Here is a 25,298-nt window from a genome sequence, read left to right on the forward strand (position 1 = left end):
AAGGTTGAGTATGCTTATTTAAGATGATGGGCGCACTGCAGACTTTCAAGTGTACTTTGGCCATAGAGGGAGTATTATGTATTCTGGGTGAAAATGAAGTGATGACATATCCTTTTCTCTCTCTCTGTTTTTGGGGTATTGAAATAAGAAGAGGTATTGATATTGGCCTTGTTTTTTTGCTAGTTTAATCTATAGTGAGTTATACTTCTATACTTTATAAAGGTTACTTTAAAATAAAAATACTCTACTCTACTCTACTCTACTCTACTCTACTCTACTCTACTCTATTCTACTCTACTCTACTCTACGTCTTTGTATGAAGTGGAATCTCAGTCAGGTATCAAATATGAACATTGCTGGCTAGAGCTGTAGGAATATCCAACATGTAGACACACCTGGCTGGCAGGCAGAAGTTCCACCAATAGAAAAGCAAATGGTAGAGTGATGTGATGTGACACTGGCCTGAGGGTAAAGTGGCAGAAGGAGAAAGGTGGAGAGAGAGATGAAGAGGCTGTATGACAGAAGAAGCAGGAGAGAGGAGCAATATGTGGAGTGACAGTTCGATTACCAGCTGTGGGCATTTAGCAGCTACCTGCATGTTTGAATTAACGTCACAGCAACACTCCCAGCAGGAGACTCAAGGGTCCAGACAAGACTTTGAACACAGAGGGGAGGACAGTGTTATTACACAGCTGCAGAAAGAAAAGCTAAGAGATTTCATTGGGACTCAAATAAGTGGTACAACACATATTTTGTTGAACTAAAAATAGTCACAGTGTAAACTTTCAGGAAGTGACGACAACAGGTGAGTATTTTGCCCCGTACAGCTGAGGTCAAAATAGCAATGCCAGAATATGTGTGGAGACAGGTGTCTTGATGTGATTATTTGTTCACGTTTGTCACAGAGCTGCACAGATAGAAGTAGCTCAAAAGTAGCTCCTATACATTAAAAGAGGTATATCATGATCTTTTTTCCCACAAATGAATACAATTTCCCGAGGTCTTAATGAAGGATGTCACATGCTTTGGTCAAAATATCACAGAAAAGCTCTTTTGTCCACAATGAATTTACATCTCTCTTCAAACTGACCTGTAGAGTTTTGAGATCCACTCACACCTCTTTGTACAAAGTTTGAGATTGGTAATTGCCAGTAATCCCTGAAGTGCATTAGCATATGACAGGGCATACATTAGCAGGCATACAGAGCACGGGCTGCACTGTCACTGTGTTTAGTTTAGTTTTTCAGAGGGTAACAATAAGAACCACTGAAATTAGTAGGAGATCCACAAAAAATCTGAACCACTCAGTGAATGAGATATTTTCAAACCTAGGTGGGCTGAAAATATATTCCAAAGCAAAAAAAAAGTCATTTTTATTTTCATGATAAGTAAAAGTAAAGAAAGAAATCAAACAAAAATGTCCAACTTATCACATTCTATAAAAACTCATCTGGTCATGATTTAAATACCCAAATGCTTTTAGGAAACATGTAGCTAGAAGCAACAGAAAAATAATCCCAGTATGTAGCCAAATACTGGATATATGGTCAATCTAAAATAAAAAAACACAGTTATGGAACATGGTTTGAGTAACGAAATATAATATGAAAAAGGTTGCAATCATCAATTTAGATATGAACAATTAATTGGAAATATTGGAAAAATAGTTCAGATATTTATCTGATTGTTATGGATCCATGACCCAAGCTTCTAGGTTTTGCCTCCAAATGAATGCCATTTACCACAGCAAGAATATGCAATTCTATTGTATAATAATGAGTTTTGACAACGTTTTAACGTCAAATGAACATATTTGGAACATCACGGTTATGATGGGGTCATTGAGGAGGAAATCGTAGCTCTTCTTTTTGGTCTGCTTGTGTATGTCCGTTGAAAAAAGTTGACACTCACCGACTTAAGAGCTATGTTGTTACAGAAAAGTACCTTTCAAGATTTGTTAAGCTCCAGAGTGGTGACTCAAAGAAATCCACTTACACACCCTCAGATAGTGGTAATGATGATAATATCAGTGCTCTGATTTACAGACACTCCTCTAGGCCCTGAAGGTCTGCCTGATCAATGTTTGTCACTGTAATAACTCTGCATATGTTGGTGTGTGCATGTGTGTGTGTGCATGTCAGTGAAGGACTGATCCTGATCAATGCGTGTTAAAGCCATAATGAGGAATCGATTGGTTGTCCTGGAGACTGCAGCTGGACACACGCATACACATATTGCACATACACACACTGTCCAACAGTCCATAATAATATGCCTATTACTTGATATCAGTGAAGTCAGCCACCCTCCCGACTCTCTATTAACTACTTCAGTGACAGATTGACTGACTGCTCTACTTTAAGTCAGTGCATGTGTGTGAATATACTGTACAATACTGTGTGGGTCACACTGTGTAGAAACCTGGATAACTCCAGTTTTGATTTGATGATGATTGGTTTATTGTTTATAGTTTTCAACACTAGGTACCAATGTAGTGCAAAGGTTCGTAATCCTAATTTCTTCTGATGATTTTCAGCCCTGCTTCAACAGCCAAAGTGATGCTTTAATTACACAGAAATATAATGCTTTAAGACTGCACATAGGCTAGATCTCAAGGACAGCCTGCTCAAACTGTTTTTTCGAGTTATCACATCAGATTTGTGTCTAAATTTTGCCAACTTCTCTGCAAAAGCTGTTTTGGTGTTATCAGTAAACTATGCTCGTAACAGCTCTCCTTAAAGCTTCGCCTTAGCAGAGACCGTCTCTCAAAGGGCCAAACTTCTTTCAGTATTTGTACTTTCTTCATGCTGTTCAACATTGCACTCTGCTTGTGGCAACACTGATTCCACTCAGCTGTCAATCTGGAAAACTCCAGCTGGAATTGCATTTCTTCTGAATCATTGTCTCGGAGGGTGTACAAAAATGAGAATCAAAAGAGAAAAAACAACAAAAACACCAAGAATTGTTGAACTACTAGTTTGCTATGGCTTATAGTTCTACCCAGTTAGTATATTTACATGACACTAAAAAATTTGCCAAAAACAGACTACAGCTGAAATCTGACCAAAATCATAAGAAATTGAGCTTCTCATTCTCAGGCTTACACACAGAAGTAATACAGGTGGGGTTTGAATTACTCTTGCATTTATAACTGTCTAAACCAGGTACAAATGGGCCTAGATGCTTCACACATTTCCAAAGTTCTAACATTGCATCTTTTTGTAAAAATATTGAAGCATAGTAATACAGCCAAATTCCCAATATGGCTAAAGATGCTGGCAATTGTGCCTAAAAATCAGCCCATCAATACTGCGTCAGCTGTTGCTTAAAGCAGCTGCTTTGCTCTAATAAAATACTGATTTAATAACACAGCGTCATCTGACAAAATCACCATTCAAGCACCTTAAAGATGACATCTGTGAAGGTAATTCAACTTTACTCAACATGTGGAAAGGAAGATGGTATACTTAAATGGCCATATCAAACTCCAGCCGTAACTCTACTCAGTGTGTATGTAACCAGTCTGAGTGTTGCAAGAAGCATATGAGAACAGTTAGAGGGGAAAGAACTAGCAACACATCTAATTATTTTCTTAAACAGTGCAGTCTCGCTTCTCTATGAACCACCTTAAAATATCTCCAATGGCTAAAACTGAACTGTGTCATTCACAAGACTAAAGTGGAAAGGAGGTGTATAAATGAATCAGCACATATGTTTAATTAAGAAATATTTCTGTGTACACAAGTGGTTTCACTTCCTTTTCTGGGAAGCTTCTCTGTAAAAACAGAGCAAAACAATGTACAGCGTGATTTTTTTTAAGAGTTTTCAATTCCAGTAGGTGCCTGAAGCTGCATTTGATGTCACTGTTGACTTTATGTTAATTTTCTCTGTCAGCTCCCAAAGTTTTGAAGAGTGTTTTCAGTTGAGTATTTTTCTATTTTACTACTTAGGGCAGATGAAATAGTAATGAGAAACATATCACAATCTAACAATACATGCACAAATATGGTTCTGACCTCCTAATAACTTGTGATATTATTTATGTATTGTTATAAATATATTTGCTTCACCATCACCACAATGTCTAACATAAATGCAAGTCAGACCTGGTTTCAGCTCTTTTTATTGTGTGAGATAATGTGCATGTGTGCCAAACAGACGTTGTGTCTACAGCTAAAGGCACCCCCAGTGTTTGAAAGATATCTGCAGGTGGTAGAAGACAACTCCCAACCTGAGGAGTCAGGCATTTAAGAGGAATAAGAGGTGGAAGTTAATCTGTATCAGAGGCTTTTCCTAGGTTCCTGTCAGGTGGGCTTTGGAGAGCTTTCTCGCTATTGAAACACTCCTACCCCCAAAACACAAACAAGCACAGACAAAAAAAATCTGCCAGAATCTCAGATCTTACAGTCAGCTTTCATTCCACAATGCAATTTGTGCTTATAGTCCGTGAGTGCTTCTTTATAGCCTCCCACGATGTTGACTTTGGATCCAGCATTTACAATTTCAAAAACTCCTTCATGTTAGAAAGAATGAAAATCCTGCTGCTTGTTAACAAATTCATTTTGGGGGAAAGTGTGTGAGAAACAATTTGGAGTTCTTCTCATTCCCTTTGGCAAGTCATGGTGAATCACTGATTGGCTGCAGTGAAACGTATTCTGGGAGAGGAGAGAGAAGGAGGGAGAGATGATGGGATTAAACAGGTTGTTAGAGGCTGTGCACCTCCTACATACACACACACACACACACACACACACACACACACACACACACACCTGTCTCCGTCTGTCAAAGGTACAGACAAGGCAGACTGCCTGCAGTTTCATGTTCTCTGTCTGACCCTATGCAAAGTGTACTGGCTACATTTTCAAATTCTTCTCTTCCCTTTGCATTTTGGCAGTGTCTGTAAACCTGAGGGCAGCTTTTTCAGCTTTGCTCGCTAGCTTTTCCAAATTGTTGAAATTTGAAAAAGCTAATGAGCTTAAACTGTTTTTTTAGTTGCATAAAGGTGAAGGTCGAAAATTTCTCTTTGCCATCTTCGCCACTTCTTTTTTACCCACTCACAGGGTCGTTGTCACTGGTTTTGTGCCTAAGCACATAACACAAAGCTACAGAGGGAAAGAATGCGCGGAAAAGCAAATCACTGAGGGAGTGGGCAATAAAAAGAAAGAAAAACGAATGTTGGGTGGAGATGAGTAGCTGTTAAACAAAGTTGTCACTCCAAGAAAGAGGACGGAGAAACTGTCAACGCAATGAAGCGTTCTCCGGGGAAACTATGACTGGAGCTGTGGCACATACATACACACTTACTCACACTTGCATGCACATCCACATGTGCAGATGCACACACAGACAAGCTCAGTGCAGTGACAGCTTGCATCATAAATCTGGTGTTAGTTCCACACAGAACACGATGGGGGAGTAGGAAGTGTGTGACCCTCATTATGTTGGGAGGTTGCTCACCTGTCAGATGACACGCAGACACTAACAAACACAAACTCAGGGATGACTGCATGCAGAGGAAGAGAAACTGTTAGAATGCACACTCTTTGGTACTGTTACACACACCACATCTGTATTCTTGGCAGCATATTGTAAAGCTGTCAGTGGTCTGTAGTTTTGAGTTAATGTCTGTTGCCATGAGTATTTTTGTGACATGATAAGAGGCAGGTTGTGTCACATGCTGTCATGTAAAAAGGTTTCATGTATGTAGAGGCAGTGTGTGAAAGCCCCCCATTGATTCAGCAGCTTGTAGAACCACCATCTTAAAGTAATGGTTTTCTGAATGGCAGCATCAGTCTCTCATCATGGTGGAGGAGTTTTGGTCCACTCTTCTTTACATTGCAGTTTCAGTTCATTGAGGTTTACAGGCTTTTCTTTTACGCATTGTTCCTTCAGGTTTCCGTCACATGTCAGGTATGATGTCAAGACTTTGACTTGAATACTTTGATTAGTTTCTTTCTCAGTTTTCCTGAGGTAGATTTGCTGCTGTGCTTGGGATCATTGTCCTTTTGCATGACCCAATCTCTATGGATAATTGCACTGAGGTGTTTGTGCTGATATGATGTGTTTATCCATCCATCCATCATCTACCGCTTTTCCGGGGGTCGGGTCGTGGGGGCAGCAGCTTTAACAGAGAAACCCAGACGTAAGTGTCCCCGGCCACTTCCTCCAACTCTTCCGGGGGGACCCCGAGGCGTTCCCAGGCCAGCCGAGAGATATAGTCTCTCCAACGTGTCCTGGGTCTTCCCCGGGGTCTCCTCCCAGTGGGACGTGCCCGGAACACCTCCCCAGGGAGGCGTCCAGCAGGAATCCTAACCAGATGCCCGAGCCACCTCATCTGACTCCTCTCAATGCGGAGGAGCAGCGGTTCTACTCCGAGCCCCTCCCGGATGACTGAGCTTCTCACCCTATCTCTAAGGGAGAGCCCAGACACCCTGCGGAGGAAACCCATTTCGGCCGCTTGTATTCGCGATCTTGTTCTTTCGGTCACTACCCACAACTCGTGACCATAGGTGAGGATGGGAACGTAGACTGACCAGTAAATAGAGAGCTTCGCCTTCTGGCTCAGCTCCTTCTTCACAACGACGGGTCGGTGCAGAGCCCGCAACACTGAAGACTCGTGAACAAGACCCCGAGATACTTGAACTCCTCCACTTGGGGAAGGATCTCATTCATGACCTGGAGAGAGTATTCCACCCTTTTCTGGTGGAGAACCATAGTCTTGGATGATGTGGTTAGTCTTCACCAAATGCGGTTCTGTGCAAACATCTCCACTTTGGTCTGGTCTGTCCAAAGGACTTTGTTCCAGAAGTCTTGTGGGTTGTTCAGATGTTTCAGAAGAGGCTTTCTCCTGCAACCCCTCCAAGCAAGCCATACTTTTTCAGTCTTTTTCTTATTGTACTGTCATGAAACTTAACATTTGACATGCTAACTGAGGCCGGTAGAGTGTGAGATGTAGCTATTGGGTTTTTTGCAATTTCTCTGAGCATCGCATGGTCTGACCTTGTGGTGGACTTGGTGAGACGTCCACCCCTTTACAGATTGATAACTGTCCCAACTGTTTTCTACTGTTATATACTTATATAGATAATCTTCTCACTGAAAAATAATTGGACTCCAAATAATTTGGAAATGGCCTTACAACCATTCTCACATTGATGGGCAGCAACAATTGCTTTTCTCTTCTCTGCTGATAGGCACTCACACTGATAATCTATTAGTCAAGTGCATTTGATTAGCAGCTCTTGGCTGCTACTTACCCTCTTAATTCCTATAGACGCAATAAAAGTGGATTTAGTTTTTCACACATTTTAGCTCAGTTTTTGTCAAATGAATAATGACACAGTGTAATGTGTTGTTCTTCATCTGAGCTTTTAGTTTTTAATAATGTCTGGAGATATAAAACCTTAGAATTGAAAAATGATATACTTTATTTGTCATTTGTATTCGTACACATGCGCACATTTGGTTAATAACTGTCATTATGTGGGAGTGAGAGTAGTGCATGAGGATAAATTAACCTTAAACAGTCATTTCTTACTGTATTTAATGGTAAAGTTCAATAATGTTCCCAGTTTCAGTCATATTTAATACCTCTCCAATCTGAATACAAATATCCTGTCCCAGTTATACCCTGGTGCCTGTTATTTAAGGAATAATGTGAAGTTGGGTGTCCATGAAATAATCTTCCTGTCCTCCTCGGTGACAAACCAGCATGTGCATGTACTTTTTGGCTTTTCTGTTTAGGAATGAAACACATTAATCTGAATGCAAGCTAACAAAGAGTGAAAAGATTTACACCCCTTTGATATTCATGTATTTTTAATGTGTGTGAACCATGGCACAACATTTGCTATTCAGCAGTACATAATGCCCTCATCTGTGGAGTCACTGGGAGGCCTTCTGTTGCTGGCTGACGATATTTTCAGTAGTATCAAAGATTACAGCTCTAAAAGTGATAGAAAATTCTGAGCCACAAATCTATGGGTTTAGCTAAATCTAGTGTCACACCAGTGATGTCAGCAGTTATTGGTATGATGTACATACATGTGAAAGTAAGCTTTAGACAAATTTTTGCTTTGCTGTAAAAAAAAAAAATTCGCTAATTTACGGAGAACTTGTGTAAATCAGAGTCAAACTTGAAGTCTTTGTGTTTATTTGTTCCAGGAATTTCTTCACTGGAAGCTATTTGAGAGTCAGGCAGGTGTGTCTTTGGTATCCAGACAAAGAGGCAACACTCCTGCTGTGGGTCTGCAAGACAGACCTTTACATTTGTTGTCAGAAAACATGAAAGTAACAGAAATAGTAATAGATTCTTTTGTCAGTGCCTTCCTTTTATAGAGAACAATTCACAGCATCCCGTCTGCTCATACATCAATGTATCTACTACACATTGTCTGATGTAATGTTGTTGACAGTTCCATGTTCAGAGTTTTTTGTTCGTATGTCTAAAACATGCTACAAAGAGAAAGATGTAAAACAATGAATTAGCAGCAGCATTTCTTATTGTGACATGGAAACTGTCATTGCCATCCAAAGGATGTCTCTCCGTGTATCAAAACATGTATGATTAATTTACAGTTTAGACAGTATTAATATTGAAACCACACTCGTGACTTTTACCCCAGCTTCACTTAGATAAGATTTAGACTTTATTGTCATGTAGATACATGTAAATACAGAAAATTACTCCTCCACATTTAACCCATCCAGGTTTGGCACCTGTTGAACATGCACATGCACATGCATAAGGACACACACTCATGGAGACACTGGAGCAGTGGGCAGCCATTCACAGCGCTCATCAATCTTTTTGAGCAGTCAGAGTGGGAATCAAACCACCAACCTTGTGGTTATTGCTACTGAGCCACGGCTGCCCACTCAGTGTAAGAGTGTAAGATATCATTTAGTTCTTTGTGAACATGCACAAGCATCTCTTGCTGCATTTATTTAAACTCTGCTGATAGTAACTGTGCTTTCAGAAGTTCTTCCAGTATCTCGTAGTTGCAAACAAACTGCTCATTGCCTCCATTCTATTAACAAATCCGATGTGTTGCATGCCAAATGAAAGAACTAATAAAGAAAGAAAACTAATCACATCGGAGTCAAAGCAGCTTTGAGGATTTAACATATTTTTCTTTCTGAAATGAATTTCCCCTTCCCCTCCTCCACTTAACAACTCGTCAGTAGATTAAACTAGCATCTGCTGATGTTCAAGTGTGTACAAAGCTAAGAAGACTACATTTTGCTGAAAGTAATAAAGGAATGTTTGCTTTTGCCGTGACTTTCCACATGCTGCTAATCTCTGGATTCCAATAAAATGACAGTTCTGTCAAGTTAATCAGAATTAATCCAAGAGCGAGGGTATTCATGAACACACTTGTTTGTCTTCTGCAGGTATGATTACGTAGAGATCCATGATGGGAACTCTGAGTCAGCTGACCTACTGGGGAAGCACTGCAGCAACATCGCTCCTGCACCAATCATATCATCAGGCCCCTCGCTCCACATCAAGTTCGTGTCAGACTATGCCCACCAGGGGGCGGGCTTCTCGTTACGCTATGAGATCTTCAAAACTGGTAAATAGAAGGATTTTATTTATTTATTTAATGTTACTGATATATAGTTTTATCATCTGGGAAAATGGCAGGGAAATTTGACGTGAATGCCAGCTCAACTGCTGTGCATAATTCGATTTTTCAGCCACCAGGACACCAAGCCTGAAAATTTACTGTTGTTTTGAGTCCATTTACATTTTCTAACTTTTATTAACAAGCGCTGAAAAAAAAAAGTCCCAATTACTACAACTCTCACATTTGGAGAAACTTTAAATTACTGTATGAATGGAGTTCATACAGCTGAGTAAGCTATTAGTGACTGTATTACAAGATACTAGAGGACTCAACATGCACCATTAGGTGATCAAGCCTCGTTTATCTCCCTGGTGTCAACGAAGATGGAAGCAAAATGTTGAGAGACACAGCAGAGGACCATTGACGGTCCTCTAGTCTGTCCAGGCGGGTCATTTCTTCACTTCAAGGCACTTTGTATGTGTGCATAAGTGTGTGTGTGCCTAACATGGCTCCCCTTCACGCTGCCATGGGTCAGCCAAAGTGAGACCAATTGAGATCAAGGGCAAGTGAGACAGAGAGGCGCGTAGTGTCAGCCCCACAGCCGTCTTGTCCCATTCCCCCTGAAAGCATTCCTCACATGCCTGCTTAATTGAGTCCTGAGCCCTTTTCCCCTGAGACACACACGCACACACACGCACACACAGAGGGCTGAGGTTACTAACACAACACGTGCGGCCGTTGGTGTTTCTCGCCATTTGGGATTTCTGTGTGTTAGTGTATATGTGTGTGTATGTGCCTTGCACATGACAACCTGATGGACTTGAAAACAACAAGGGTGTCAGTGTTCACACCCCAGGAAGAAAAAGAGAATGAGAGCCAGAAAAAGAGGAAGATTTGTGAACAAACTGACTTATTTTGGACTTTGACATTGTAAACTTACCAGACATGAAATATAAGACTGGAGGTTTTATGGGAGAATTCACTGTTTTGTTGTTCTGATCTATGCATTGAGTTGCTTTTATGATGCTTTTATTTCATGTTGCACATTGTAAGACATTTTTTTCCAAGCTGGAGAGAATTTTCTGTACACGTATGGGAACATGCAAATCCAGTAACGGCTGAGAGCTATTGTAAAGGAAGAGGCAGACTGTGCAAAATGCATACATGTGCATTCACACAGACTAGTTATTTTAAGCCCACCCCCACAATAAATCTAAATTATTGAACGTTCTGTCAGATATCAGGAGAATTTAAGTGCCATTTAAAGCAATACTTACACAGCTCTGATCCTCAGACTTCACACAAATACCATCTGGATGTCATCAAGCAATAAGAAGCCCACATAAAAATCCCAACAATAAATTTATAATAATCAAATCACTGACTGTTGAACCCAGCATTTAGGTCAAAGAAAGTAATGCATGAGACTGCAGCAGAAGTCCATTGTCCTCTCCTCTCTTTAACTCCTTCAGTATAACTGACTCAAAGGGACTAGTCGCACGTTATCAGCCTTTTTGTTGTGCAGTTTGCTTTCACTGCTCTCAGTGATGTGATTTTACTTTACAAATCCTGAGTGTTAAAACATATCAGCATTTCCAAGACAGATTAACTATTTGATACTTTAGAATAAAATTACTGATAAACACAAAAGCAAAATCACTCATTTAACAAAATAAAAGTGTTAAGATCTTAAATGATTATTATTTCATGTTTTAAGTTTCTTCAGAGGCTGACAAGTAAGTTCTATTGTACAGTGAAGTTTTCCAGAAAATCTTCTAATTTATGTATCTGTAATGTATGTAATGTTTTATAATGTTTTATTTATGTTTATAATCTAAATGTATAATCTGTTTCCCTTCAATTAGTTTTTCCTTTTCAATAAGCTGAAATAAGAACAAAGTCACAAAGAATAGTATGAAGCTGCTTTCTGATTGGTCAAAAATAAGTAAGACAAAAGAGAGTTTCAAAATCTATCCTGCCAATACAAAATGAGCCAAATTCTCATGGGGTAGTTATTTCCCCACAGAAAGCATTTTCAGCTTTCTTTGGCAGCTTTTTAGATGTCACAAAGTGATTATCAGTTAGTAAACATCTTCCAATGACCGAATAACAGAGTCAACCTAAATTAGCATTATTTTAGTCAGGCAGAACTGTTTTTTTTTTCTTGTTTCTTCCAAACCTTTCATGGTTGCTTTGCCTCTTCTTGAGAACTGTACAGTTCTTGAGCTGGTTGATTCCTTCAAGGAGTCCGTGCTCAGTAGCATTTCCATTTAAAATTGAAGTAATGCTTATATATTTTTCAGTCATCTCTGGCAGTAACGACGGAGCCATTTGGAACGTTAAAGCTGTTGTTACTGCTGACGGGATCTCGTTATCCCGGAAGGTGCAGCTCAACGTCTGTTTGTGTGGGGGACTTTTTGTGAGAGCGTGTACAAGCTGTGTGTAACAAATATTGTACAGACTCATGGTGAACAATCTAAATATTAAGTCCATGACAGACAAAAAAAGCTATTCCTCTCCTCCATGTTGTTTTTCAGCATTTTGAAAATATTTGAGCTGCGATGAGAAAAGCCATGTAAAAACATTAATACAAGGGCTGAGAGTGAGCAGGTTAACCACTCATGATTTATATGATTAGTTTATGACACTACTGCTTGTTCAGCTTCTCATTTAATCTGTACACACTTTTGCTCCACTCATGTTTACTGTCATGGTCAGAGGACCTTGTTTGCTAGACTAAGAGTTTGCCGAGGTCGACGTAAAATCTGCGTGAAAACTGTTGAGCAAATCTTTTCACTGAGATGAGAGACCAGCCTTTCTTGTAATTAAGTCACTTTGTTTCAGTGTCCCACATTGTAGGATCTTTATAATAGCCAATGGCTTTGCTTTTTCTTCCTCTGGAGTCCTTTGTTCCCTTGAGTGAACATTTCAAGGCAGTCTCCGACACAACTCCTGCTGCTGGGATTGGTTTCGCAGCAGTGTTGCACGTCTGTGTAATCAAAGAGTATATGATACATAAATACGTGCCAGTTGGACCCATGCGGGGATTCAGAGGAAGACATCAAAGTTTAAACAAACACGTAACCACTTATAAGCCAAAATGAACAGAAATGCCTTACTTGTTATTGTTTACAGCTCTGTTACCATGGATACAGTAGTAAATTTCCAGCCAATACTAACACAGATGCAAAAATGTGGCAGCCAATCAAATTTCACTGTCTAGGCTGCGTGCCCCCAGCTGTTATTGTGACCTAGAACTCACCAGACACACACGCATATGAATGCACTGATGCAGGATGGATCACGAATGTGGGGCAGCTTGCATGTCTGCATGGGAACCCTAATTCACATGTTTACATGTACAGTTCTTACTTCCATCACTTAGCAATATTGCATTGACTTTCATTCATTCCCAGTAGACTTATTCTGGGTTTACCTGAACAGTGGCAAACATCACCTCAGCTGAACGCCATTTTTTCCCTAAATGTGAAAGGAATCAAATTGAAATTAAATCAACAGAGTAAACAGATTTTCAGGAGTCATATAAGTACACCTACACACCAAAGGCTGTATAATGTGACAAGTTATCGTGACAATCCCTCTAATACCTGGTGTTGCTTACATTCTACCCAATGCCTTTAGGCACATCCTCTCAGCCTCTGTCCGACTTTTCATCAAGTGAGTTTAATAGAGTCTAACCATCATATCACTCTCTCGTCCTCCCTCTGGCTTCAGCTGAGGAAAGTGATTCCAGATCTGACCTAATAACAAGCAAAATGTTCTTTGCAGTACCAGTAACAAACAGTTTTGATGTCCTTCAGAAAGCTCCTTGTTAGCAAAATAAGCAGAATGTTTTCCCCTTGTTATCTTGCCATCTGTTCTGATAAAAGAAATCACCAATAACCTACACGTCTATGATACTGCAAACTAACTGTCATTAGTGCTGCTGGCTGAGGGATATTTGAAATCAAGACGTAATATTACTGTCCTTTGCAGAAGTTTTCTGCTGGAAAAGTTTTATTCTAATTGATTTTGTTTGAAAATATTTAGATAAAGCAGACAGCATCGAGGCTGATGGAAAACAGAGTATTTTCACTTTAAACCAAGACTCGTGTACTTGTTACAGTGTACTTGCATAATGCAATTAATTTTGGTTTCACATTGCAATTATGCATTGCCCCCAAAGTATTTATGAAACACCCTGTTGCCATCACCTACTACACTGGACATTGATTGGTTTGTAGATGGGTGTATAAGTGCTGTTGATATATTGTCAGTTCATTGATTTGGCTTCTATCACCACCAGAAAAAGATTCATCATTCATTTACTGCCATAATAACGAAGAAGGGGGTCCCCACATGTGATATTTCTCTCTCCCATATACTCCTCCAGTATTGTTCAGTCTCAGCCCCGGGTGGGTCTGTTCTCATCTTATTACCCTGCCACTCATTGTAAACTTTGGATGGTTCAGTGGAAAACATCCTATTTACTCTCCTGGCTTCAGCTTCTCTGGTGTACCTTCTGAGGCAGGTAGCCTCAGCTGTGAGTCGTTGTTTGGCAGTCTCCAGTGCCTCAGGTATGGAGAGTTTGTTGTATTTCTTAGGTAGTTTCCTCTTTATGGCACCTTTCTGAAGCTCTGATAGCTGGCTCACCTCCCTCAGTGCTGGGTAAGGGTGTTTAATATGTGTTTGTATAAATATGAATATACTGTACATACAAATGCATATAAATATAAATATGAGTCAGTGACAGAGGCTGAAATACAATGTCAGAGGAGTTTCAGCACCATGTGCCTCAAACTTAGATGACACCCAGGTTGAATTCAAACACAAACAAGGAAAAGCCAGGCTGTGGTTTTGCTGGGCGTGTTAAACTGTGTGTGGTCTCGTGCAGTGTGTGTCTTTCAGCATTTATGTTACAGTAAATTTCCTTGGCATATGCACTGACGTGTGTGTGTGTCAGGAAGGGGTTGTAAAATGGGTTTCATCTAATTAACAGCCTTTTGGTATGAAAGATGGTTTGACTGGATGTCCTCATGTCAACTTACAGAATGCACGCAACACACATTTTCATACTATACACCCACAACTGAGATAAATCAGTGCTTATATGCCAGCACGTCACTTTACGGCACGCTGACATCCTTGTCCTGTCTCCTAGAGATCAACAAGGCACCCGCACCAGATCTACCCAGCAACACATACTCGCACACACACAAGAAAACCTCCAAACCTTACAAGTGAAACGTGTTTCTTTCACAGTTATCCTGTTCAAACAGATGGGAAGTAATGAGAGTAGAATAGGAAATGAGACAAGGTGGAGTTTACCCGGAGAAAGAATGTGGAGTGGGGATCGACCAGAGCAAGACAGGAGAAAGGAGGGCACAAGTGTTTTTGCTATGTTCATGAACATGAAGTAATGAGAGGGGAATAAAATTGCCGTTGGCTACAAAACTGGTCAGGCGTTCACTGTACACACACTTACACACACATGTTCGTAGTCACGCAGACCCATGTTTTGCAGCGACAGCCTCTGCAGGCAAGCCAGACGCAAGGGAAGCCCTGTGAGAAAGTGTCTGTGTCTGTGTTTGATGATAGGGAAAATCACAATAACAAGAAAATCAGACCAGAAAGTGGGACAGAAAATAACAGGGATAATCAAGGGAGGCGGTTTTTATCAGTCTAAAAACAGATCAGATAGATGGAGGGGAGTTATTAATTTCTCAGAGAAAACTGATCTCCAGGAAAAACATGAGGAGAAACAGAGTGGCGACAGCATATTGGGCAAGATGTTCAAAAATAAAGAAAAGGGTCTTGTACATAGATTTGTTTGCTTGATATAGCATCTGTCAGTTCATACATCTATGGTATAACAAACTAATTACCTCTACTGAAAGTAACATGTTAGGTGTAGTCTTTAATTTTGGAGATATACTAAAACTGACTTATTCTATGCTGTGACACCACGTCACACATTGCAAAAGTAGCACACGACTTAAAGCTGAAGTTCTTCGAAGAAGACTTGGTAGAAATTAGGGGAAATATAAAAAACTTTTTGAACCCCTTCTAACCTGGCAGGGATTTAGGATATGTGACCAAGAAGCTGAGCTAACAAACATCAAACTGACATGACTGAATGTTGTTTTCCTAGATACGATACAGTATTCCCAGAAAATTGAAATAATTTCTGAAAAATTACAAAAAAGTAAATCCCAGAGGATAGTTCCTTTCTTCTTCTTCTGTGGCTCGTCTGGCAACACTATGCAGCGTAGTTTATTTGTTTCAAACTATTAATGGAAACGCCATTTCTTTTTCCTTAGAAGACAAGAATCCTTAAATTTGCTTCGAGACTAAATAGCAGCCCAGCTCGTACTGTTGTGTATTCCCAAGCGTTAGTGAAATAAAAATACAACTTAAAACACACCTCAGGCTGCCACATAAACACAAGCTGTTGAGCAGCTCACATACTAATGCTAACAGCTGTACTGATTAAAACTCATATCCGTGTGTTTTGACATAAAAAATGAGAGGAAGGGACTTTACAGATGTGACTCAGACATGTCAAAAGTACAGTTAGTTCCAAACATGCACAACCAATGCAAATACACTTACTTAATTCTCTTCATTTACTTCTGGAAACATGTAAACAGAATAGCAGACACCCAAACAGGCTGTAGGGAAGTGGGTTACTATAAGAGGCTTAGCTGGTGTGACAGAGTGTGTGTGTGTGTGTGTGTGTGTGTGTATGTGTGTGTGTGTGCGTGTTAGGTCTCACATGGCTGGCTGCACTGGAATAATGGTCCAGTTGGTGAGACCACATTCACTTTATAATGTGTGTGAATGTGAGTATTAATAGAGGGGTATTACAGTTGTGTGTGTGTGTGTGTGTGTGTGTGTGTGTGTGTGCACATATGATGATATCTAAAAGCTCCCCGTAACTGCAAGACCACCGATCCATGGTACTGTCAGCAGACATGTCTGTCTTTCTGTCTCTCTAATACCATCTCTTGCTCACTCGTGCCCGCTCATTTTTCTAAAAGATTAAAGCAGGGTGGAGGCTTTTCTTCCATTTTTTTTCCTGGAGCTGCAGGAAGACACTCTAGCCTAAGGGTTTAGTACAACCCCTTACAAAAATATGGCGTCTGTGGATGTTCATTCAGCTTTTTTAATTTGTTTTTTTTTTAAAAAAAGATAAATGATGTTTATCATTCTGAAAATGATAAACATATCATATCAAGTAGAGGAAAAGGATTTTGGAATGATGATCCAAATAAATAAATCATAAAAATCACACTACTCTGTTACACCTCCTCTGGCTTTTATGAATTCTTTGAGGCATGAACTTCACAAAAGAAAAAACAATATTCTTCATCAAAAATGGTTTGAACTTCCTTGTATAGCAGTTGACAGATCAGCTTTGCATGATGGAGCTTTGTCAGTTTTTCTTTCTTATTTGATCAGTTTCAATGAATAATTTCCAATTGGACTAAGATCCAAACTGTTTGCAGACCAATGAGTTTATAAGTCTTTCATGAAAAAATTTTGAATGTTCTTTGCTCTGTGGCAGGATGCATTATCATCCTGGAAGCCGACCTCAGCATTATCAAACTTCCATTCCACTGATGGAATTTGAAGTGTCCAAAATTTAAAGTCAACCTGTACATCTACTGTAAAGTTATGACGGGTATGACTGCCATCTCCCCTGGTCCTTTACCTGACATCAGCCCCATATCAGTAATGCATGTGGACATGTGCTTGTTTTCTTCAGGCAGTCAATTTTCTATGTTTTATAGACCTGCACAAAACAAATCGTCTCAGTCCAATCTCAGTGCATTTGGCATCATCTCCTTGCCAAATGCACTGAATATCTTTTTCGTGCCATCATCCACAGTCCATCCTCTCCATTTTGCTTGCACCCTGAATGGTTAGGGATAGGTGTTAAAAGTACCTGGTTAGGGTTAGCATTAATGTACATGGTTATGTAAACGTGTTACATAATGCATACTGTGACAGTACCAAAAATCCAAATGGTTATGGATTAGACACTTTTGGTTTTAGATTTTACATATTCAATTCTCAGGCAATTTCTGTCATGATGATCTAACCCTCACTGAAAGAAAACAGTAGCATAGGGATACATTACCATCTCACAGTTTACAATAATGGATTGTGATTCTGCCACATTTTGGACATGGAAAGATACCACAAGATTAGCATTGATGTAAGAGTGATGTTATTACTGTAACAATAAATGCCACATATTCACATTCTAGATTGCAAGAATTGACTTCAAAATACATAATGTACTACCTGATCTCTCACCTGAATGTGTAACAGCTAAATTGCTATGTCCACAGCACAAATGTGTCTTTTGATTCCACAACAGTGAAGAGCTCAACACTTGTCTATGTGTCTATGTTTTCCTGACTCATTTTCATATGGAGCTTACATCTTACTATGTGGTGATGCTGGCATTTGACATCTTGTTGCTTCATCACATCATTGATATTTGATGTCTTGTAAATGTCAACACTGTTGATCTGGTTGCAGATGCTTGTCAGGAGTAAAGATGGGTTGGTCACGATCCAGTTCAAGATCCATCCTGCACAATATTTTCTGCAGTACATTGATTGTAGGGTTTAGACATCTTTAGACAATCCATGGTTGGAGTTAGAAACTCATTTCACTAATCTTTGGTTCGATTCCCCTCATGTCAGACATCAAGCTATACAACACAAAATGAATGAACGACAGACTACGGATGCGCTGTCATGTCATTATTCAAGAAAACTTAGATACCACAGCTGCGACTTATGAAACATTTTGAGTTATTCTGAGGAATTTAAAAGCAACCTCCACTAAAAACAGCACATCTGGGTTAGTGCCCAGAGTAATCCCATTAGTTTAAAGTATGAAGACAATCTTTGTAGTCCACATGCTTTTCTAATTTTTTTTTATTTGTCAGGTTAATAATGCCATCAACCAACATCAAACTGCTATCAGGAACAGTTTTTGTTTAATATATGTATCTTATAATACGTTTTGTCTCATCTTACCAGGCTCAGACTGTTCCCGTAATTTTACCAGTCCCACGGGTCTCATTGAGTCCCCAGGCTTCCCTGACAAATACCCCCACAACCTGGAGTGCTCCTTCATCATCATTGTCCCGCCTAGCATGGATGTCACTCTCACCTTTCTCACCTTTGACCTGGAGAATGATCCCCTGCCAGGCGGAGATGGAGAATGCAAGTACGATTGGCTGGAAGTATGGGATGGACTCCCGGGAGGTACAACATTTACTACACTTTGTTTTGTTCTTGATCATTTAATCTCTAGATTATTTGTGCTGAGAGTGGGGTTCTTGGTGGAAATGTTTAGCAGTAGTTCACCAGTGTTGTGAGTCAGTACAGTAACAATTTGTGTATCCAGCCTTGTCTATGTCATTATTGACTAAGGTGGAGCAGCAACTATTTTAGTAGCAATGCAACGGTAGATGAAAGCTGAGCTTACAGGCAGGAGGCTGGCACCTACTGTGGAAAAACAACATAACTTTGAAGGGGGAAATAAAATAGAAGTTGCTGAGCTGAGGGAGAGGAGACTGGAGGTGAGGTGGAGAACAGTGGTGAAATAAGATATTTCTGGTCTAGCTTCAGGAAATATTGGAAGAGTTTAGAAAGAAAAATCTAAGGCTAAAAAGACCTCGGGTCTAGTTTCAAGCAATGGAAGAAGTAGAAAGAAATAGTGGAGCAGTGGAAGGGCAGCAAAAATCCGCTGCTGTTGCAGAGACTATAACAAAGGAAGTAGATTTTGGTGTGAACATACAGTAAAGTCCTGAAAATGTATGGTCCACCTTCAAAAAAGAGAAACTTCAAGAGATTTCAAGGGAGTACAGCAACAGAAAATGGAGGAAAAGGTTTTTGCAGAATTATAGCACTTAAACAATCTTATAAAATGTACTTAAAGGCGAAGTATACACAATCACAGGTATTTATTAAACACTGGGTTCAATATGATATCGAACCACACAGGGATTTCCTTGACATAAGACAATTCTCTCACCATTCTTTAACGAAAGTCACCTCGTTCTCAAAGGTCTGTCTGGCTGTGGTCCAAAATTGGTGATCCACATAGAGTTCTGTGTTGCTGGATTGTTGTTTTATGTAGCAGTGTACTCCATAATGCCTCCTTTCCTCAGTATTGTCTGCAAGAAACTCAACATTTATACACGAACATGTGGAAAATCCCCTCAGCAAAGTTAGCACTATTGCCTGTTTATTGGGTTCGGACCTGTCATGTAAACAAAGTGGTGATTGCTGCTTACCTTAAAACCAAGGAGATAGCGACGCACAATCTGACATCGCAAACCCAAAACCAGGGTTTTCCATGCACAGGTAAAATCCCTCAACGAACAGTGATTCAACCTATCAGAAAAGAGAGCCAACAATGGTGTTCTGCTTGTTATGAACTTTACTGTCAGTATGAGAAAGTGATGGTACACAGAAAAAAGACAGCTGCATACAAGCATAAAGACAGCTGCTCCACAACATTCTGAAAAAGGTGGAGGAAATTAGATGAGAGGCTCCTGCTCTTTGTGATGGAGAGAGATGACAAGAAAGAAAGACGGTAAAAGGAAAGGAAAGAAATGCAGTTGTAGGGGGTTGAAAGGGAAGAAAATATACAGGATGACAGTCTGAGATGAAGAAGTTGTTCTTTGCATGATCATAAAATACCGAACAGGAAGAAAGGATGAGAAAAAGTCAAGTAGGAAAAGAGAAAGCCTGAATGTGTTGAGGTTAAATGGATGGGAAGAAGGGAAGAGATGCTGAGAGAAGGTAAGATGGCTGATAAATCTGTATACAGATAATAGGGAGAAGGGGAACAGATGAGAGAATCCAGTTTTTACCTGATTAGACAACAAATCAAATAAGGAAAGAGAGAGAAAACTCGATATCTGAGCTAAAATTGAGTTTCTTCATTTGCTCCAATGTACATACATGTGAATAAGTGTGCTGAGATTTTATCTCCTCTGATAAACTGTCTTGTCAATTGTTTGCTCTCAAAGCCATTTATCCACATCATGAAGGAAATGAGACAAAAAAAATACAATTTACTACGCATTACATTTGTTTTACTCTACTCTTCTCTTTTTCCTGTTTTCCTTCTCTTCACCACCATCAAGAAAAGAGTTATTGCCATTATTTGCTCAAGAGCCCTATTTCAAATATCCACCCATTCCAAAAGGGGGGAAAAAAATCAATAGCACAAATCGATCGCTGGTTATTTTCTCTCCTCCTCCTCTGCAGGCCTCCTTATGTGTATATCTCTGTGTGTAAGACAGGAGCAAACAGGAGTTTGCAGGATAAATGTACTATCTGTGCTCCCACCCCCTCACACACAGACACACACTCCCCTGGGCTTTAAATCCCAGTCATCTGTTTATGTTGACACATTCACAGCTCGTGGTACAGTGGCCTTTTAGAGAAGAAGACTGTAGAGGAATCACTTAGATCCTTGGATTTACACACACACATACACTACAGTATATAGTATAAAGTGCACATTGTAAAGCCAGGTTCAATCCAGAGATAGAGAGGGTAGATAACGGGAAGCGAGGTGAAGTGATGAGCAGATATCAGGGGAGGAGGGAGTAATAGAGATAATAGATGAAAGGGAAAACAGCACAAGCAGCAAAGGAGAGAGATAAACTAATGTGAGGGTTAAGGGATGGAAGGATTCAAATACAGATCTCTGTCTTGACACCTGGAGTATTCTGTCATGGGTCAGAGAAATAAAGAAAGAAATGATGACACACGGTTTCAAAGTTACTTTCAAATTTTTCTTGAGATTGCTCGCTAATCCAATAAATGTTGTTTGACTGACAGTGGGCCCCCTGATTGGTCGATACTGTGGGATCAGGGTGCCCCCTGAGATCCAGTCATCTACTGGGATTCTCTCACTGTCCTTCCACACTGACATGGCCGTGGCTAAAGATGGCTTCTCAGCTCGATACAACATGACGCACAAGGAAGTCAGCGAGAGTAAGTTTAAGGCAGCATTGTGTTTTATTTAAAAAATGAACTTATCAGTGTTGGTTAAAACATCTTTGTCTCCAGCTTTTCACTGTAGTAATGCATTTGGTATGGAGTCAGGAAAGATCACAGACGATCAGATCACGGCCTCATCAAGTTTCTATGATGGACACTGGCTGCCACGTCAGGCCAGACTCAATTACAACGACAACGGATGGACGCCGAAGGAAGACAGCAACAGGGAGTACATTCAGGTACAAGTTTTGGAGCTGAGTTTAAAAAGGAAAAGGTTCCTCAAACTTTTGCTTTGGTTAGAACAGTTCAAGGAGGTTATTTTTATTGACGTTTGTTTCTTTTATCAGATTGTGGAAAAAATGAAAAACTCCAAGCCTCACATACAGATTAGTTCAAACGCAGTGTTCCGCCTAAACTAAAAATAAGCTGCACTCTGACTTTAACAGAATATTTTTCCATTTCTTGACATAACAACTCTTCCGCAGATATATTTGTGTCAGTGTGTCTTTATGTGGGAGTTAGTGAGAGGTAGTGAGTGGGAGGAGTAGTGCCATCAAGGTTTAGCAGCCTGAACGAGGCATTGTTTCCTTTATTTTATCACTTTTTGTGCCATCCGTCTGCTAAGTTTAAGTTATAAGGCTGTCTGAGTGAGGGGGAAGAGCGAAGTTTAGGTTCACTCAGGCCAGCCAGAAAAGCGCTTTTCAGGGAGACACCCTCTGTAAACAACAGATTATCTTGTCGGTTGTCACTCTCTGGTTGTCTCACAAAGCCAGCCTGCAGTTTTAGCTGTGCTTTTTGTTCAGGTCCAGTAATCTTATAGGGGGATTGGTTTTGTTTCAGGTGCTTTACTTGCAGTTCTTTTAGACCTTTAAAAGGGAGAAACATGGCAGGGTTTGTATAAATGCTGTAAAGCACTCACCAATCTTGTAAATCCATCTTTTGAGATTTTAAAGGTAGATCTGAGGGCCAGCAACTCTGCTTTATCATCACCAACCATTAAATCAAGGCCTGGGGGTTGTTAAATTCCTTTTAAGGAATGCAGTTTATAGTAGTCCATGGTCAAAATATAAAACACAGTTTAATTAGAAAAAAATTTCAATAGCATAAATATATCTTGTGAACCCTCAGATTTATCTTGCTACGCTGCACCTCAAGCTGCAAAGCACTGAACTCAACTGACCTTTACAGTTTTCTGACTGGCCTAGCTTCCTGCTCTCAGCTTTCCACATAACTACAACATCACACTGCAAAATTTGAATATGCCAGATTAGGCAATTATTAGATTATTAGAGTTTAAATTGTCCCTTTGAAAGCTTTGCCTGTACACAGCACCTTAGGAATACATTTAGGGTATTTCTAAGTCATTTAAATTCACGCCAATTGTTTTAATGGTCAGGTATATCAATTAAATTACAAGTCCTCCAATTGAAAACCATGTAGAGCTGCCCCAACAAGCAGCAGAAGGGAAATGGTCGAGGCGGATGGCCACCCTTCCTGAGTCTGGTTCTTCCAGAGGTTTCTTCCTGTTAAAGGGAGTCGTTCCTTTCCACAGTCCCTCATGCTCAGGACGGGAGATTGGACTGAAGACAAGTTTCGGTGCAATCTGTTGGTTTCCTTAGCTTGGATATTATCTTTTGAATTGGCTCTATATGAATGAATTGTATTATGATTACAATGAATTGAATTCCAATTGGCTTGAATTGGACTATATTACTTAAGTGCCTTGAGATGACAATTGTTGTAATCTGGCGCTATATCAATAAAATTGAATTGAATTGAATTGAAATACGACTCATATGAGCAATTCCACACCAGTACAATCATCATTCTAAAGACTTTTGTGTGAGAAGCCACAAAGTCCTCATAAAGATGGAGGGGTGGCCGATGTAGCTGCTGCACTTTTAACCGTGGGCCTTGTGTGACGTAAGATCGTGACTAACATTTATTCTTCATCACTTAGAATTTAAATGCAACTTCAACACTTTATTAGAACATTTTGTAACTGGATTTAGGCAATAACTTTACCTTTTAACAATGATCACCTTTTTACAAAGCAAATGCCATTCTGCTTGTTTCCCTAGCTGCATGGAAACACAGCAAGTTAGAATGAAACGTTACTTTCTGGTTAGCTATAGGAAAAAATTGAAAATTAAACTGCTCGGGTAGGGTTAGAAAACATTCATAGTTAGGGATAAAAAAAAATCTTCTTTCAATGTGACTGTAATGTGATAGGCGCTATTTTTACTGTTCATCAGCAGTTGCTCTCATGACCACCTGAGGTTCACATTCTTTGAAAGAAATTATTGACCATATGTGCCGGCATGAACAAACACCACATGGGTTTGTTTTTAGAAGGTAGACAAGTCTCAGATCTAACCTGGCTCCCTTGCTGTTATGAAGCCTCTCTTGTTTTCATCTTGTTTCCACTTCCTTTATATTAGTGGGAATAAGGGCTGGCTCATAAGGCACGTTTACATGAAATTAGAAAAACATCCATCCAAAACCGGATTTTTAAAATGTGTGTAAACATGTTAGTCTGACCAAAATTGAGCTTCTTGAAAACATGGGAATAAATCTAGGTAATGCATTTGGAGATTAAAACCCTCCATATTTACACTTAACTTTAGTCCAAATGGGCCTCGATACTCCGCTCATGTTCCAAAGGTAAACTTTGCTTCTTTTTGTAAAAACAGTAAATTCATATCAATACAGCTGAATTCTGCTCTCATTCACATATTCTTCTGTGATAAAAAAAAGTATTTCAACTTCAGCGATCACTGTAAGCATTACCAGACTGGTGCACTGCCCTATTAAATTCCTGATTTTATAACTGCAGCATTGTCTAATAAAATCCCCTTTTAAGTAACTTAAAGACAACGTCTGTGCCATGAAATCAGCTGTACTAAGTAAGACGATCCCCCACGGAGAAAGGTAGAATGTTTTCTCATACAGGTCACAGTGTTGCGGTGTCAGATATACTATATAATTCAACTCAATTTTGCTCCTGTGCATGTATACTGGGATGAGGATGGGGGTGAGAATCAAGCTGTAACTCTGAGTTTGACTCAAAATGGACATGTAACCGTGCTCACAGATTGTTACAGATGTGGACTAAATACAGTAGTTCAGTGGCCCAGAAAGACACAGGAATGGACTGTGGCCATCAGTCTGGCACTTCCTCTCTCACTTACAGTACCTTCTTCAGCTGACAGCTATCTCCCTCCAGCCATCACCTAAAAGTAGCTGACGTAAAACTATGCTATACTATACTTTTTCCATATTTGAATGACCTGACTTTTTAGATTTTATTGTCTGTGATGCTTCAGATGTTTGCGTAAAAGACAGTTGGCTGGAAATGCAGCCTCTATCTCTCTCATGTTGTATTTTTTCCTCCTCTCTGGTCCCTGGTGTCAGTGTTGGGTTGTTGTGTCCTGCAGAAACTCTCAGCTGTTTCCTTGCGTTAACAGAGAGCAAGAGCCCCCACGTGCGTGTCAGTGTGTGTCTTTGTGTGTAATAGCTTCTGTCTTGACGAGCAGCTGTCATAAATGCCAACGTGTCTCCCCTTCTTGCTTCTTGCACCCTGTGGTGTCTTATAACTTTGAGTGTGTGTGTGTGTGTGTGTGCTGCCTCTGCCTTTGCAGCTTAGGCATGCATGCTTTGCCACGGTGACTCAAGAACCATG

General features: G+C 40.0%; 1 protein-coding gene across 2 annotated transcripts in view; it reads left to right on the forward strand.

Moving 5' to 3' along the window:
- The window catches only part of LOC140320059 (neuropilin-2-like), a 109,146-nt gene that overhangs the window by 21,897 nt on the left and 61,951 nt on the right, over window positions 1–25,298 (forward strand). For both annotated transcript variants that reach the window (XM_072397828.1, XM_072397829.1), the window contains exons 3-6: window positions 9,397–9,578; window positions 18,632–18,859; window positions 21,455–21,610; window positions 21,686–21,855. In XM_072397828.1, coding sequence (XP_072253929.1) covers window positions 9,397–9,578; window positions 18,632–18,859; window positions 21,455–21,610; window positions 21,686–21,855 — 736 coding nt within the window. The remainder of the gene's footprint in view (window positions 1–9,396; window positions 9,579–18,631; window positions 18,860–21,454; window positions 21,611–21,685; window positions 21,856–25,298) is intronic.

The sequence above is a fragment of the Leuresthes tenuis genome, unplaced genomic scaffold (assembly GCF_036924035.1).
Source record: "Leuresthes tenuis unplaced genomic scaffold, fLeuTen1.0.hap1 SCAF_12, whole genome shotgun sequence".
NCBI classification, from domain to species: domain Eukaryota; kingdom Metazoa; phylum Chordata; class Actinopteri; order Atheriniformes; family Atherinopsidae; genus Leuresthes; species Leuresthes tenuis.